Here is a 15,709-nt window from a genome sequence, read left to right as displayed (position 1 = left end):
CTCCTCCCGAGGCTCTAGCACGGCCCCCCCACGCCGCGCCGCCGCCAGGTCGCCCCGCCTCGCGCCCCGCCCCAAGCAGGGCCGGGGTCTCCACGCGCGGGATGCCGCAGCCCCAGCGCACTCCCGCTGCCCTCGCCCCGCGAGGGCGCGCACCCCGGCCTCGCCCGGACCCACGGCCCCGCCGGGAAGCCCCGCGGTCCGGGCGGCGGCGGCAGCGCCCCGCCCCCGCGCCCGCGCCCGCGCCCGCGCCCGCCCCTTCCCGCGCTCGCTCCGGCTCCGCGCTCGCCCCTCCCCGCCCCTCCCCGCCCCGGCCCCCGCCGCCGCGCCCGCGCCCGCGCCCGCGCCCGCTCCGCGCCGCGCCGCCGGGGCCGAGCCGGGGCCGAGCCGGGGCCTCCAGCCATGGAGGTGGAGGAGGCGTTCCAGGCGGTGGGGGAGATGGGCATCTACCAGATGTACTTGTGCTTCCTGCTGGCGGTGCTGCTGCAGGTGAGTGCCCCGCCCCCGCCCCCGCCCCCCGCGGACCCCCGCCGCAGGCGCGCAAACCCCGGGGGCCCCAGCCCCCCGCCCCCCGCGCGAGCGCCCCGGGGGCCGCAGCGAGCCGAGGTCGCCGGCGGGCCTGGCCTGCGAGCCTGCCCCCTTGGGCGGTTCCGCCCGGGGCCGCCACCCCGCCACCCCGCCACCCCGCCACCCCGCGCGGGGGAAGGAGCGGGGGAGCTGTGCTTCAGCCTCGTAGCCGGAGGACAAACGGAGCCCATTTCCCCGGTTACCTGCGAGACGCGGGGAGTGCGCCAGGGGGTTGTCCTCACCTGTGGCTCCGGTCACCTTGGAATCCGGGGCCCTGGGAGAGCCCGGCCCCATCCCGAGCGGCCTCCCTCACGTCTGGGGCTCCGCTCACCGTCTTTTCCTGGATTCCAGGGGGCTTCCTGTTCCAGATGCTTTCCGTGAAGAGGCTTTATTTCCCTCGGGTGGAAGTTCTGCTGGGTCATTCTGCCCAGAGGCCAGCCTCGGGCCGAGACTTTTACAAGCTGAATAAGGCCGTCTACGACGTGTGCTTGTAAAATAGAATCGTGTCTTGGTTGCACAGAATTCTCAGACTGCTTGCCCACCCCAGCTTAAAAATGTAGGTTTTAGAATGCTCAAGGTCACGATAGATAGACTTTGCCAGGCAGGAGTTACTCCTCCTTTGCCAGCTTGAATGGGCCACTGAGCATCAGTTACTTCTCCCCATACTGTAAAGGCGTTTCATTCACACATTCTTTACTGGTATCTACTGTGAGTGAGTCCTTGTACCACCCCTTCATTCAACACCTGTTTAGTGAGTGCCTACTATGTGCTTAGCAGGGGCTACAGTGGTGGACAAAGCAAAGCCCTTTCTCTTGAAGCTTATCTTCTGGGGGGTTGGGGGGAGAGGCAGGCAGACAGTTAAACGAGTACAATGAACCTGCAATGATAATTATCCTGGGGAAAGTATAGGGAAGTCATGAGTCTAACCGCCACTCCAACCAGTTGCTTAAATCCCACATAAGGCAACTGCTCAACAGGAAGATGGGGGTGGGGAAAGGTACAGGCTGTCTTACTGATTACTTTTTCCACTAAAATATTTGCAAGTTCAGCCGATTTTGTCACCAGCCAGAAAAGCTATTCGAATGATGGACTGATAGAGGTTGTCAGTCCTTTTTCTAGCAAAGCCAGTTGTTAGTTCATAAATCTGCAGTATTCTGAAGTTCCTTTATGTTCGTTGTTTCAGCTTTAAATGTAATTTTCATGTGGGGAAAAAGTATTTCCTAAATCACAAAAGAGTGAACAGAATTGTATCCATGATGCCTGATGTTCATTTATAATACGTTTTCTTTGGGAAAATTCTTTTTCTTTCCTCTTCTAACCAAGCATCCCAGAAATATGACTCCTTTTCTGAACAGTGCCACCTCCCATCCCTGTACTCCACCTGCTGTCATTATCTTCTTACAGGCCTAGACAGGTATCCACACACAGAGAAGAAGTTTATCTTGAGGGAGTGCCGCCTTGGAAGAGCCACTGATCTGAGTTCAGGACCTGTTGTTTCCGTTGCTTACTCTTCTTTATGATTGACCCAGTTGGTTAGTGTTTATTTTATTATTTTTTTAATCTGTTTTTTTTTAAGATTTTTATTTATCTATTCACGAGAGACAGAGAGAGAGAGAGAGGCAGAGACACAGGCAGAGGGAGAAGCAGGCTCCATGCCGGGAGCCCGACACAGGACTCGACCCCCGTCCTCCAGGATCACACCCTGGGCTAAAGGCAGGTGCTAAACCGCTGAGCCACCCCGGCTGCCCTGGTTAGTGTTTAGTAGCAAAGAGCTCTAAGCCTGTGACTGACTGTCCACTGATGCCTGCCTGACATGTGGTCCGTCTTTGCCATCAAAGAAGAACTAGATCTTTTTTTAAATTTTAAATTATTTTTTTTATTGGAGTTCAATTTGCCAACATATAGCATATCACCCAGTGCTCATCCCATCAAGTGCCCCCCTCAGTGCCCATCACCCAGTCACCCCAGCCCCCCGCCCACCTCCCCTTCCACTATCCCTGTTAGTTTCCCAGAGTTAGGAGTCAAAGAATCAGTTCTTAAGAGTGTTGGGGGACACCTGGGTGGCTCAGTGGTTGAGCGTCTGCCTTTGGCTCAGGGCATGATCCCGGGGTCCTGGAATTGAGTCTTGCATCGGGCTCCCCACAGGGAGCCTGCTTCTCCCTCTGCCGGTGTCTCTGCCTCTCTCTCTCTGTGTCTTTCATGAATAAATGGATAAAATCTTAAAAAAAAAAAAAAAGCGTTGGGAATAAGTGATGTTTATTTTGTAGGTGTGGGCTGGGAGGCACCCTGTAGCTGCATCTATCCCAACAGGGTAGATGGGTCCATCCAGACAGAAGTGAATCCTTCATAGTGGTACCTGTTTATGAGGACTTAACCACCCCATTGAGATACATGATTCAGGTGGTCCTGAGGTCGCCCATGGCTATCCTGGATATGACAGTGACATCACCAAAGATCTCTCTACCAAGTCTGTTGTCGGAGATGGTTTCAGCTAGGCTCCGCCTGTGGAGTGGGAGTCCTGGGAGCCTTATTACACAGTTGTAAAACGATGCTTTCATTATCTTGTGGAGGTTGCTTCTTCCAACAGAGGAAAAAGTAAGAAGCCCTATTCAGGGTAGGCTCAGGTGGGAAGTTGATGTTTGCTTTAAAACCCAAAGCCCTGGAGTGCCTGCTGGCTCAGTTGGTGGAACCTTGATCTTGGTGTTGTGAGTTCGAGCCCCATATTGGGTATAGAGGTGACTTAAAAAAATTTGAAGATGAAACCCAAAGCCCTGGTGTACCGTTGCCCAAGGAACGAACAGACCACCTGCGCAGCAGCAGTGCCAGGGAGAGGGAGCCCTGCCAGGGAGCCCTGCACATTGTAGATGGGATTGCCAGAGAGAGGGGTCAGCCAGACAGGGAGCCTCTGCTACAGCAGGAGCCTTTTCTGCATCTGTGGTTTGGTAATGACTAACCCCAGCTGAGAAACACAAAACTAGAGAGACAGAGATAGCAGGTTTTATATCCTTTCCTTTATTTCCTTCTGGGGCCATTATTATTATTTTTAATTAAAGGTTTTAACTGCCTTTACTTCAGACATATCTCAAGTTCAAACTAAAAGAACAAAACCTGAGGACGCCTGAGTGGCTCAGTGGTTGTGCACCTGCCTTGGGCTCAGGGTGTGATCTGAGGGTCCAGGATCGAGTCCTGCATTGGTATCCCCTTGAGGAGCCTGCTTCTCCCTCTGCCTGTGTCTCTGCCTTTCTCTGTGTCTCTCATGAACAAATAAAATCTTCAAAAAATAAAAGTAAAAAATAAAAAGCACAAAACCACATTACAAAGCCAACTCTCAGGGTCTTTAGGTTAACTGTTTTCACGGATTATTGATACCATCTTGGAGCTCATCAAAAGTTACCTCAATATCCAGTTTCCTTCAGCTAGGAGACTTAACATTCACACTCTTTGTAAACACAATCTTTGAAATCTCTATAGTGGTCAGCTTTCAGATACATGAGGAACAGATGTAGATTTTGTAGAGGTCTCTTTATATGATGCAGATGCCTCTGATAATAGTGATAATGTGGTTTGAAAGTACATAAGCAAAAATCTAAAGGAAAAAATAAGTGCCTTATGTAAAAATAGTCTTATGAACAAGCGGTAGTGTTTACAGTTTTGCAGTTAGTGAAATTCTCACTCTCCAGAAATGTGTGCCTTCCCTTGGGTAAGAGCTATTTGTGGTATTTAAATATGAATTATTCTGTGTACTTTGTTTCTATTTCCTGACAGTGATTCAGGGTTGACACCATCATCATTATTTGATGTTTGTGTATGTGTGTGTTTGTTTGCCAGGCTGTCTGGAGGAGGAGTGTTGGAATACAATTCTTTGTTTTTGGATCCCTTTAGACACAGAGTGAAAATGGATCCTACTTCTTTGTTCTAAGCTATAGACTCCAGCTCCTTCATTTTCCTAGGGATCACGAATCACAGATTGTAGTATAATTTGCACAGGGCCTAAAACATCCATTAGCAAACAAGAACCTGTAACCCATAACAAGCATTAGTTTCACCAGCAAAATTGTGATGTCACTGTGAACCAGAGCTTGAGGTATGTATGGTCCTCAGGTGTCCTGATGTGCATTATTTTAATAGAAACTCTTAATAACCCCAACCTTATTTATCAGATCCAGTGCATTCAAGTCATTTACGCAATAAATACCTTCTTTAGGAGGTCGAATGATTGACCAGGTAGTGTGCAGAAGAGGAGAGTGCATTAGTCAACATGTGAAAAGATGTTTACCTTCGGTAGTCATCTGGGACAGGTGTATTAAAGGACTATGAAATATCATTTCACACTTATTAGATTAGCAAACATTAAATAGTCTAACAGTACAGGTGTGATGAAGATGAGGAGAAGCAGGGACTAGCAGTTTAGAGAACAATTTGGCACTAACACAATTAAAACCCAGCATTGGACTCCTAGTGTACATCATCCCGCTGTCTCTTGAACATGTGCATAAGGATGTTATGCACATCCAGGATGTTTATTGCAGCACCATTTGTAATAACAAAAGTTAGTAGCCACCTGAATGACTCTCAAAAAGGGACCAGATAATTAAAATGTGGTAGGAATTTGATAGAATATAACAGTTGAAGTAAATGAACCAAATCTATAAATAGCCACAGGAATGAATTTTTAAAACACGATGTTAAATGAAAAACAAAACAAAAAAACAGCCAGCGTGATGTGTACAATGTGATACTTAGCTCTTCATAAAAATTTGTAAAAACATAGGAAACAATCCCACATTTGATTTATGAATGTAAATGGACATTGTAGAAGTATAAACACATGGAGTGGAAGGCTCCACGCTCAATTCAAAAGGTTGGTTACCTCCAGGGGATGAAGGGACAGGTTGGGACTAGAAAGGCTATCAACGAGATTTGCTCTGTATTCGTAATACTGTATTTTAAAAATCGGAAGCAAATATAATAAAAGAAACCAGTTAGTTGTGTGGGTGGGTTGATGAATTTTATTTTGTTTTGCTTCTCTGTTAAGTTTTGAAAAACAAAAATGTTTAGAAAAGAAGATGTCCATACTTAGAAGAAAATTCACCCTATGGGAAAACCCGTCCACTCTCCCATTGCTGTTCCTTTAACCAGTTAGCCTTGGAAATTGCGGTCAGTGAATTTCACAGTTAGGAGCTTGGGGTCGAGGGAGTTTTGTTCAGGGAGCTTTACTAAACTCTCTATAGAGCACTGTCACAACGAATGTCTCCTGCCTGCTTGCATCTGCCTCCGTGTCTTAATCTCCCCAGGAGATGCGTGGAAAGACTTCCTTTGGTGAGATAGCTCTAAGGTGGTCCCAACCCCTCCACCCTAAGCAAGTTCCTACAGGAAACATTAGTGAAGACCTCTCCGTGTTAGTCATTAGGACCAGTCCTTGTGCCTCAAGGGATTCTCTGTCAGCACCACCAGGCGTTCAGCCGGGATGAGAACTTGTGGCATCATCAGTTAGAGCTACTCTATCCTGACTCCAAGAACATCGAGCATCCACCATGGTTTGCAGCTAGTTTGAGCAAGTTTTATGCTGCCCTAACCTCAGATGTAGTACTCTCTGCCCTCAGACTGTGGCCGTGAGTTGGGGTGATAAACCGGGGACCCTTTGCTCGTGTTCTTCCATCACTTTAGGTGAATGGGGCACCATAGTTCAGAGAGACCAGAGCTACACTTGGCCCCAGTCTGTCCTCAGGAAAGCTGTTGTCTATAGACAGACACTGCCCCCTGGTGTAAGGCAGATGAAGTTGCAGACCAGATTTCCATCTAGGGCGGTTATGGAAATAAATGGAGCCTCCAGGAGCTTTAAGGAAGCTCCTCTGAGCCTCGAGCCTCGGGCATCTCAAGAATTGGAATACGCCTTGGAAAGCAAAGCTCAACACCTCTGCAGCGCCCACATCCCAGCAGCATGCCTGCCAGGGCCACCCACAGCACAGCTGCTTAACATGTGCCCTGACACAGAAGGTATTACCTTAATAAGACAGTACACACACACACACACACACACACACACAGGTCATTAAAATTGTGAAGACAGTAAGACCACCAGACTGGAATGCTGTGACTCTCTGCTGTGAGATGGCTGAGGGCGTCTCTGTAGATAGGTCTCAGTCATTACTGTGCTCTGGGAAATGGCTGGACCATGAGTGTCTAATTAATTTGTTTTGCAAGTTCAGAATTTCTTAAAGTTGCCCAATGCCCAGCAGTTGGTTGGCATTGTGTCAGTGTCACCTTGAGGTCTGCAGAATATGAGCTTGATTCATCCACACAGTCAGAGGCTGCCCTTAGGAGGGAGAGCCAGCAAATCCCAAGACACACACAGGAATCTCGTCTCTGGTTTCCTTAACCAAATATTCAGGCAGAAACAGACATCTGCACTTATGGGAATCATGTGATGCTCATCAAGTCATATACAGTGATTTGTACAAAAAAAGGAAAATATAGAAAAAAGGAAAAAAAAACCACCAGAACTTCGACCACCCAGACATGAAACATGCTCCCATTTCAGTGGATTGCCTTCCAGACTTTTTATTATACAAATGTGTACATTTGTCTTTTTTTGTGTGTAAATTTGTATCCTAATCTGATTTTTGTCTCTCAGTGGTATTGTGAATGCCTTACTGTGCTCATAAATGAACAACCACATATTTTCTAATGGCTGTAGCGTGGTGTTCCAACGTATGGCTGTACTATAATTTGCTTATTCTGTTCTCTCTTGTTGCAAATGTAGGCTTGTTGGTTCCTCTTTTTCACAGCTCTGAAACCCATGCACTTGGGCGGTAGTCTTCTCCTACTTGGGTGTTGACTACACTTCCTAAGCTCAGATTTCTCTTGACTCCATTGCTCCCTTTCTCCCCAGATGTTCTTTCTTTCAACTTTATGGGTGGTATAGAAATGTCAACTTCCTAAATACCCCTTCCTTTTACTTCAGAATTTTTATCCTGAAATTTTTGTTCTGAATGCTCACCTAGCATTATAGTTTTCCACAACGTCCAAGAAGAAGACATCTCTACCCTCCTTCCAGGGATATTCTCTGATCTTTGTTCTTGATTCTATATTACTCCATTTCATTAGTCATTTCTAATTTAATCTTTTTGTTTTAAAGATTTTATTTATTTATTCATGAGAGACACACACACAGTGAGGCAGAGACTCAGGCAGAGGGAGAAGCAGGCTCCATGCAGGGAGCCCGATGTGGGACTCGATCCTAGGACTCCAGGATCATGCTCTGGGCCAAAGGCAGGTGTTAAACTGCTGAGCCACCCAGGGATCTCTGTTTTTTTTTAATTTAAATTTTGTTAGTTAACCTATAGGGCAGCATTGGTTTCTGGAGTAGGATTCTGGGATTCATCACTTACACACAACACCCGGTGCTCATCACAAGTGCCCTCTCGTCATTTCTCATTTTTTGTCTTTCTGCATGACATGATGTCCCAAAGAATGGCTTGCGTGGTAGGTTTAGGGGTATATGGAAATAGTATTAAATTGCATCAGCTAATAAAGTGACAGGGTTATTCCCTCTTTAGTTCTTCCTTAATCTGCCTTTTATCTAAGAGGAAAGTCTTGTTTGGTGCTAGCACTTTTCAATACATTTGCAAATATTTCTGTCTGAGCAAAGGGAATGGATTAGAAATAAGGCTTAAAGAAAGCTCAGACCTTTCTGAGCTTTCTGAGCAGAAAACATTACCCTGTTGGAATTTAATAACTTTATTCTGGTTTTAATTTATTTACTATACCTTTTCATTTAAAACTTCTTTTTTAAGTTCTGAAACATTTCAAACAAAATACAGGAAATAATGTCATAAACATACGTATATCTACTTCCAGATTTGATAAGTGCTAATGTATCATGTTTGTTCAAGGTGGTGTCAGTCACAGTTCAGCCAGAGAGGCAGGAAGCAGAACTCCTGGGATGGGGACACATGTAGGTGTATATAAATGTGTGTGTTTATCATATATATTTGTATATATTATTATGCATGTAGTCAATGAATTATTACAGAAATTTGACCATATGCAATTGGGGGAGCTGGCTAAACAGTCCCTGTGAAGTTGCTGTCTTTGTGTCTGATGTTAGAGCTTGAGTCTGCAGGGAAGGCAGTCTGGAAGGGAAACTGACCTGGAAGCCATCAGAATTGACTGGAAACTGTGTCATTCTCACTGCCTTCAGCCTTGATGAAGCACCTGCCTTTCATTGTGGAACTCAATGCACACCTAGCCCAGGAGTCAGAGATGCTGAGGGAGGGTCCAGGGGATTGTGGCTCAACTGCAGGCTCAGCTGCCCTGTTCCACCAACAAAGTGAACCAACAAAGAAGTGGCAGTGTATGGGAGGCACAGAAGCACCTGCCCCAACCTTCTGAGCATAAAAAGCAAGAATGGCTGCTCCTTTGCTTTCACTCCTCCCCCCAGATCTTGCTTGAAAATATCTCCTGTGGCTCACCTTTTTTTTTTTTTAAAGATTATTTGTGTGAGAGAGAGCAAGCGAGAGAGAGAGAGCAAGAGAGCCAGAGAGCACAAGTGGGGGGAATGGCAGAGGGAAAAGGAGAAACAGGCTCCCTGCTGAGCAGGGAGCCCCATGTGGGGCTCAATCCCAGGACCCTGAAATGACCCGAGCCAAAGGCAGATGCTTAACTGACTGAGCCACCCAGGTGCCCCTCTTGTGTCCTACCTTACATAAAAACATATTAGGCAACACTTGGGATTATGACATGGTGTTTATTTTTGTAGTTCTATTTGACTGGTCATATCTCTATTGGTATAAAATTGTATTTCCCTGCAAATTTGCTTAAGTTAAAATTTTTAAATTGAATTTATAAATGACGTATCTGATAAAGGCTTAGTATCCAAAATATATAAAAAACTTCTAAAACTCAACACCCCGAAAATGAATAATCCAATTAAAAAATGGGCAAAATTGCAGCCTGTGTGGCTCAGCAGTTTAGTGCCTACCTTTGGCCCAGGCGTGATCCTGGAGACCCAGGATTGAGTCCCACGTTGGGCTCCATGCATGGGGCTGGCTTCTCCCTCTGCCTGTGTCTCTGCCTCTTTCTCTCTGTGTGTCTCTCATGAATAAATAAATAAAATCATTTAAAAAAATGGGCAGAAGACATGGATAGACATTTTTCCAAAGAAAACTTACAGATGGCCAACAGACACATGAAAAGATGTTCAATATCATTGCTCATCAGGGAAATGCAAATCAAAACCACAATGAGATACTACCTCACACCTGTCAGAATAGCTAAAATCAACAACACAAGTAATAACAGGTGTTGGCAGGAATATGGAGAAAGGGGAACCCTCTTGCACTGTTGGTGGGAATGCTACTGGTGTAGCCATTCTGGAGAACAGTATGGAGTTTCCTCAAAATTTTGAAATTGGAACTACTCTACAATCCAGCAATCGCACTACCAGGTATTTGCCTGAAGGATACAAACATGCTAATTCAAAAGGACACAGCCCCCCAGTGTTTATAGCAGCATTATCTACATTAGCCAAATCATAGAAACAACCAAGTGTCCATCAATTGATGACTGTATAAAGAAGATGTGGTGTGTGTGTATACACACAATGGAATATTACCCATAAAAATGAAATCTAATAATTTGCAGTGACATGAATGGAGCTGGAGAGTATTATGTTAAGCAAAATAAATCAGTAAGAGAAAGACAAATACCATATAATTTCACTCATGTGAAATTTAAGAAACAAAACAAATGAGCAAAGGGAAAAAAAAGAGAGGCAAACCAAGAAAGAGACTCTAAACTCTAAAGAACACACTGATGGTTACCAGAGGGGAGAGGATGGGGGATGGGTGAAATAGGTGATGGGGATTAAGGAGTGCACTTGTCAGGGTAAGTACTGAGTAATGTATGGAAATGTAGAATCCCTATATTATACACCTGAAACTAATATTACACTGTATGTTAACTGACTGGAGTTTATTTTTTTTAAAGATTTTATTTATTTATTTGAGAGAGAAGAACACAAATGGGGGAGAGGGAGAAGCAGATTTCCTGCTGAGCAGGGAGCCCAATGTGGGACTCTATCCCAGGACCCTGGGATCATGCCCTGAGCCAAAGACAGCTACAACTGAGCTACCCAGGTGCCCCAACTAACTGGAATTTAAATAAAATTAAAAGACGGTTAAGTAAATAATAGAAAATAGAAAATGGGTACATAAAACTCTTGCAAGGGGGTAACCAGATGACTGAAATTTGGGAAAAACTGAGTGAGCCCTGTAATACTTCTTCAGAGAACACTAAAAATACATTCTTTGCTTTCCTGACTCCGATTGTCTTTTTTGTTTTTGGGGGTTTTTTTGGCCTAATAACCCTTACAAGTCTTTTACTTCCTAGCTCGGGTGTCAAGCAAGCTTTTCTTTATTCTCCCAGTTGGAATTCCCATTCACTTTCTTTGTGTTCTCATTAACCTCATTTCTACCATGGCTAATACCGCACTTGTCAAAATCGGCCTTGTGTTTGCAGCTTTGTGCATATTTGTTGTCCTCAGTTGAATGTATTTGCCTAGAAGGAAGTAATTGTTTCTTATCCATCCTTGTTATCACCTGAGGCTCATAATATAATGTGTTGTAAAGTGTTGGTACTCACTACAATTTTTTAAGAATGAAGCAGAAGTAACAGAAGGAAGATGGTCAGGTGGTGGTATTCCCATTTTATTTGAGAGAAAAGATTGAGAGGGAGGGAAAAACAGATGCAGATTAAATCACTGTTTACCCAAATGCTTAATTTGTCCAAAGTCTTAATTAGTGGTTGGAACCAGGATTAGGTCCTGGAATTACTAGGTTGTCATCCATCATCATCTATTTTTCCCCCTACACCATTCTGTAAGGAAGTAGTTTTGTAAGGATACAAAATGTATCCTAGGCTGTTATGTATACAGTGGTATGTTGGGTTAACTTGGAAGGATAGAGAAATGTAAGTTAGGGTTTCTTTCCTTTAAGATATGAGAAATCATTAACAAATTAGAATTTCACTATATCTACAATGTGCAGAATAATATTTCCCCCGTAAATAGTGCAGCCACCCAATGGATGCTTTGGAAATTAAGAAAGGAGCCATTGGTGTCGTCAGGAGTGGCTTGTTGAAGATTTCAGAGGGACTGAGCTTAAGCTGAACTTTGGAGCTTGGGTTTAAAGAGAAATGGGAAGGTCGTTTCAGATGGAAAACCATAAAATTGGAAAAAACATGTAGAAGAGAGAGTGGCCTGTACCCTTGCCCACACAAAGTGTGGTCCAGACCAGTAGCCTTTACTCATGAGAACTTGCTAGAGATGTGGCACTGGGTCTCCCCCAGGCTGTGGGATCAGAAAAGTTTGGGAAGCACTGATAGATACCATTTGTAAGGGGCTGTACAGTTTATGGTTGGGTGAAGAAACATCCCATTTGACATCCCGAATAGGTTAATTAGATCCCAATGAATTAGATCAAGAGGTGGACTACTAGCATTCAATCTCACTGAAAGAAAACATGAAGTTTGGAGAGGTTTTGATTTGCTGTAAGTTTACTAGAGCTGAGGTTCTGAGGAATAGAGATTCCATGTACTTTTTATACCATGTGATGAAAAGTCACATTTGGGGATTTAAGTAGGCTAGGACAGAAAGCTTGAATGCAGATTGGGTGGCAGTTGGATCGTACAGTGGAGATCCGGAATGTTAGGGCATTTGTCACTTACTCATTAATAGGTTTTGGCCAGAAGAGCTTCATGAGGAGCATCTCAGGGAGACCAATCTGATGGCATTATGTGGATGAATTAGAGTCAGGAAGAAGCTGGACTTGAGACATCACTAATTCAGAGGCAATAACTGAATATATTTTTTAAAGATTTTATTTATTTGACAGAGAGCACATGTGTATGTGAGCACTAGCTGGGGGAGCAGCAGGCTCTCCCATGAGCAGGGACCCCAACTCAGGGCTTGATCCCAGGACCCCAGGATCATGACCTGAGCCAAAGGCAGACAGACTCTTAGCCCACTGAGCCACTCAGGTGCCCCAATAACTAAATATTTTAAATTTTAAAAAAGTGGTATTGGTAAGTCACCCAACAAATATTTATTGAATACCCAATTTGTGCTGGGCCCTGGGCGCTTGGTCCTGTAGTTCCTGTTGTGCTCATGTAATGCTACTGGTTGAGTCAATTACATAACTGAGTCGGAAGTGGTGCAGAAAAGACCCAACAGTAATGACAATAAAGTCATCTTTGATTTTTCCCGTTTTTTTTTTTTTTTTTTCCTTTCTCGGAGGGAATCTCTGGCCTTGAAGTCTGGTGACTCCCATTCTTATCCTGGTTTTGCTATTATTCTACATGACCTTGGATGATTCACCTAATTGTTCTGTTGCCCATTTTTCCTACTGAAAACATCAGCGTCATACTTACCATGACTTCACAGCACAAGGTATTGTGATGAGATAATTTATTGGGGGCATTTTTGGTTTCCGGAGCATTACATTATAATGCCATTGACATAAAATCATTTTTGAAAACTTCACTTTCTGCAACTTCAAAAATTTCATTCCCCTAGTGCATTTTTGTCACTTTTCTTATCATAATGATATTGAGAGGGGGGAAAAATGTAGCCATCTGTGGCACTTGTTCTTTCCGGGAGGTAGTGTTGAAGAAGATAATGGTCTCTTTGCGATGTTGTTGGCCTCACTCCGAAGGAGCGCGGGTGGTGGTTTCTGATTGTGGCTTTAAGGCCCATCTGCTGATGGATGTGGTCATTAGACAAGAATATGTGGGTGAGTGTGTGCGTGGTAACTGGTAATAGCAGAGACATGATGGAGAGAGTATTTGGACTCCAGGGAGAAAAGCGTGTGTGTGTGTGTGTGTGTGTGTGTGTGTGTGTGCATGAGGGTGGGGTGGGCCCCGGGAACATTGTGAGGGGTGGAAGGAGGGCAGAGAAGATGAGAAGGTCCAAGTGCTCACTGAGGCTACAGGTTGCTATGAATAATACTGATTAGGTTTCATTGCTCCCTTCTGTGAATTCGAGTATGGATCAGCACCACCTCTGTGTTTCTGAACTGCTTTCTTTTTTTTTAATTTTTAAATTTAAAATTGTAATTCCACCAGAGTTAACATATAGTGTTATATCAGTTTCAGGTGTACAATACAGCGATTCAACACTTTTTTTTTTTATATCTCCCAGTGCTCGTCACAGCAGGTTCCCTTGGAAATCCCCATCATCTGTTTCACCCCGCCCTTCCCTCTGTTGACTGTCCTGTGTTCTCTGCAGTTGAGTCTGTTTCTTGTTTGTCTCCCTCTTTTTTTTTCTTTGCTCATTTGTTTTCTTTCTTAAATTCCAAATAGGAGGGGATCCCTGGGTGGCGCAGCGGTTTAGCACCTGCCTTTGGCCCAGGGCACGATCCTGGAGACCCGGGATTGAATCCCACGTCGGGCTCCTGATGCATGGAGCCTGCTTCTCCCTCTGCCTATGTCTCTGCCTCTCTGTCTCTCTCACTGTGTGCCTATCATAAATTAAAAAAAAAAAATTCCACATAGGAAATGACATCGTATGGTATTTGTCTTTCTCTGACTTATTTTGCTTAGCATATGCTTTCTGGCTCTGTCCATGTCCATCCTATTTTATGGCTAAGTAATACTCCATTGTGTGTCTGTGTGTGTGTGTGTGTATCCCACATCTTTATCCATTCGTCAGTCAGTGGATACCTGCCTGCTTCCATAGTTTGGCTAATGTAGATAATGCTGCTATAAACATTGGGATGCATGTATTTTCAGACCTTCTTTCTTTCTTTCTTTCTTTCTTTCTTTCTTTCTTTCTTTCTTTCTTTTTTTTTTTTAAGATTTTATTTATTTATTCATGGGAGACTCATGGGACACATTATTATTTATTTATTCAGGCAGAGACACAGGCAGAGGGAGAAGCAGGTTCCATGCAGGGAGGCTGATGTGGAACTTGATCCCAGGACCCTGGGATCATGCCATGAGCCAAAGGCAGACGCCCAACCACTGAACCACCCAGACGTCCCTCAGACCTACTTTCTACACATTGTAGCTATTGCTGAGAATGGTATTTCCCATGAGGAAACACACCTCAGATTAGAGGACCCTTTGAGCATTTCTTCTCTTACCTAGACTATTGCTTATCTTAGAACAATCCAGATAAAAATATGATGTGTTAACATATTTCCAGCAAGTACTTTGAACAATGCCTGGCACATAACTAGCATTAAAGAAATGTTTGCTGTTGTTATTAGCATTGCATCCTGGTCATTTATTCATTCATTCACTTGTTGAGTGTGTACTATCATGTATCTAGAAGGTGAAGTGTTTGCTTTGGAAGCCCAGGGCTGGATCATACAAAGATCCTGTCTTCAGGGACAGAATGTTCCAGTAGGAAAAAATAAGATGAGCAAACACATAAATATAATGGAGTGAAGGAAAGGATATGTCTCTAAGAAAAGTCTAGGATGGTGCTTTTGAGGGGTGAGCAGAAGCAGGAGAGGGCTTCTGGAGGGTCGGAGAGAAGGGTGGGTGGGAGGAAGGGAAAGGTTCAGAGACTCTGCTGGACCCTGCAAAGTGCTTTCCAGGTGAAGTGAATGGTAGGAACAAAAGCAGAAAATAGCATATTTAGAGAGGAAATAGAACAAAAATAGTTTGTTTTGCCTGATTGAAGGCTGTGTTTTGAACATGTGTTTTGCCTCATCTCCAGCATTCCCTTGCCCCATAATTTTTCACTTCTTTACCCATCAGTTAAGTTCAGCAGATTGTAAGAAGGAGGGGAAGTTGCTAAAACCATGCAAACGGCTTTGCAATTCTAGTGGCTGCTAAATGTGCTATCTGTGCTTGTAATTATTAAGGTTTTTATTTTTATAAACTCCCTCCTGTTCTAAAACTTCCTTGATAGTACGCAAATGGAGGCCAGGAAGCAATATAAATCCAGAAACATGATTTCCTTTGTATTCTACAATAAATCACCCACGCAGACTGACCCTCGAGAGGCCCACCATCATTCGCCTCAAAATAGACAGGGGCTGCCTTACATCCTCACAGCCTTTCCCTGAATGCAAGAATCACCCACCTTGGGTTTTACATTTGCTTTCTGCTCTGACAAATACAATGTCACGACTTCTTT

At 44.4% G+C, this 15,709-nt stretch overlaps 1 protein-coding gene across 1 annotated transcript in view; it reads left to right on the top strand.

Moving 5' to 3' along the window:
• The first annotated feature begins 339 nt into the window (after positions 1-339).
• Positions 340-15,709, top strand: part of SLC22A15 (solute carrier family 22 member 15) — an 81,847-nt gene continuing 66,477 nt past the window's right edge. The window contains exon 1 of the mRNA XM_041757413.1: positions 340-486. Coding sequence (XP_041613347.1) covers positions 400-486 — 87 coding nt within the window. The 5' untranslated portion in view covers positions 340-399. The remainder of the gene's footprint in view (positions 487-15,709) is intronic.

Source organism: Vulpes lagopus, chromosome 5, assembly GCF_018345385.1.
Source record: "Vulpes lagopus strain Blue_001 chromosome 5, ASM1834538v1, whole genome shotgun sequence".
Lineage (NCBI taxonomy): Eukaryota > Metazoa > Chordata > Mammalia > Carnivora > Canidae > Vulpes > Vulpes lagopus.
This window is presented reverse-complemented; position numbering and strand designations above follow the sequence as displayed.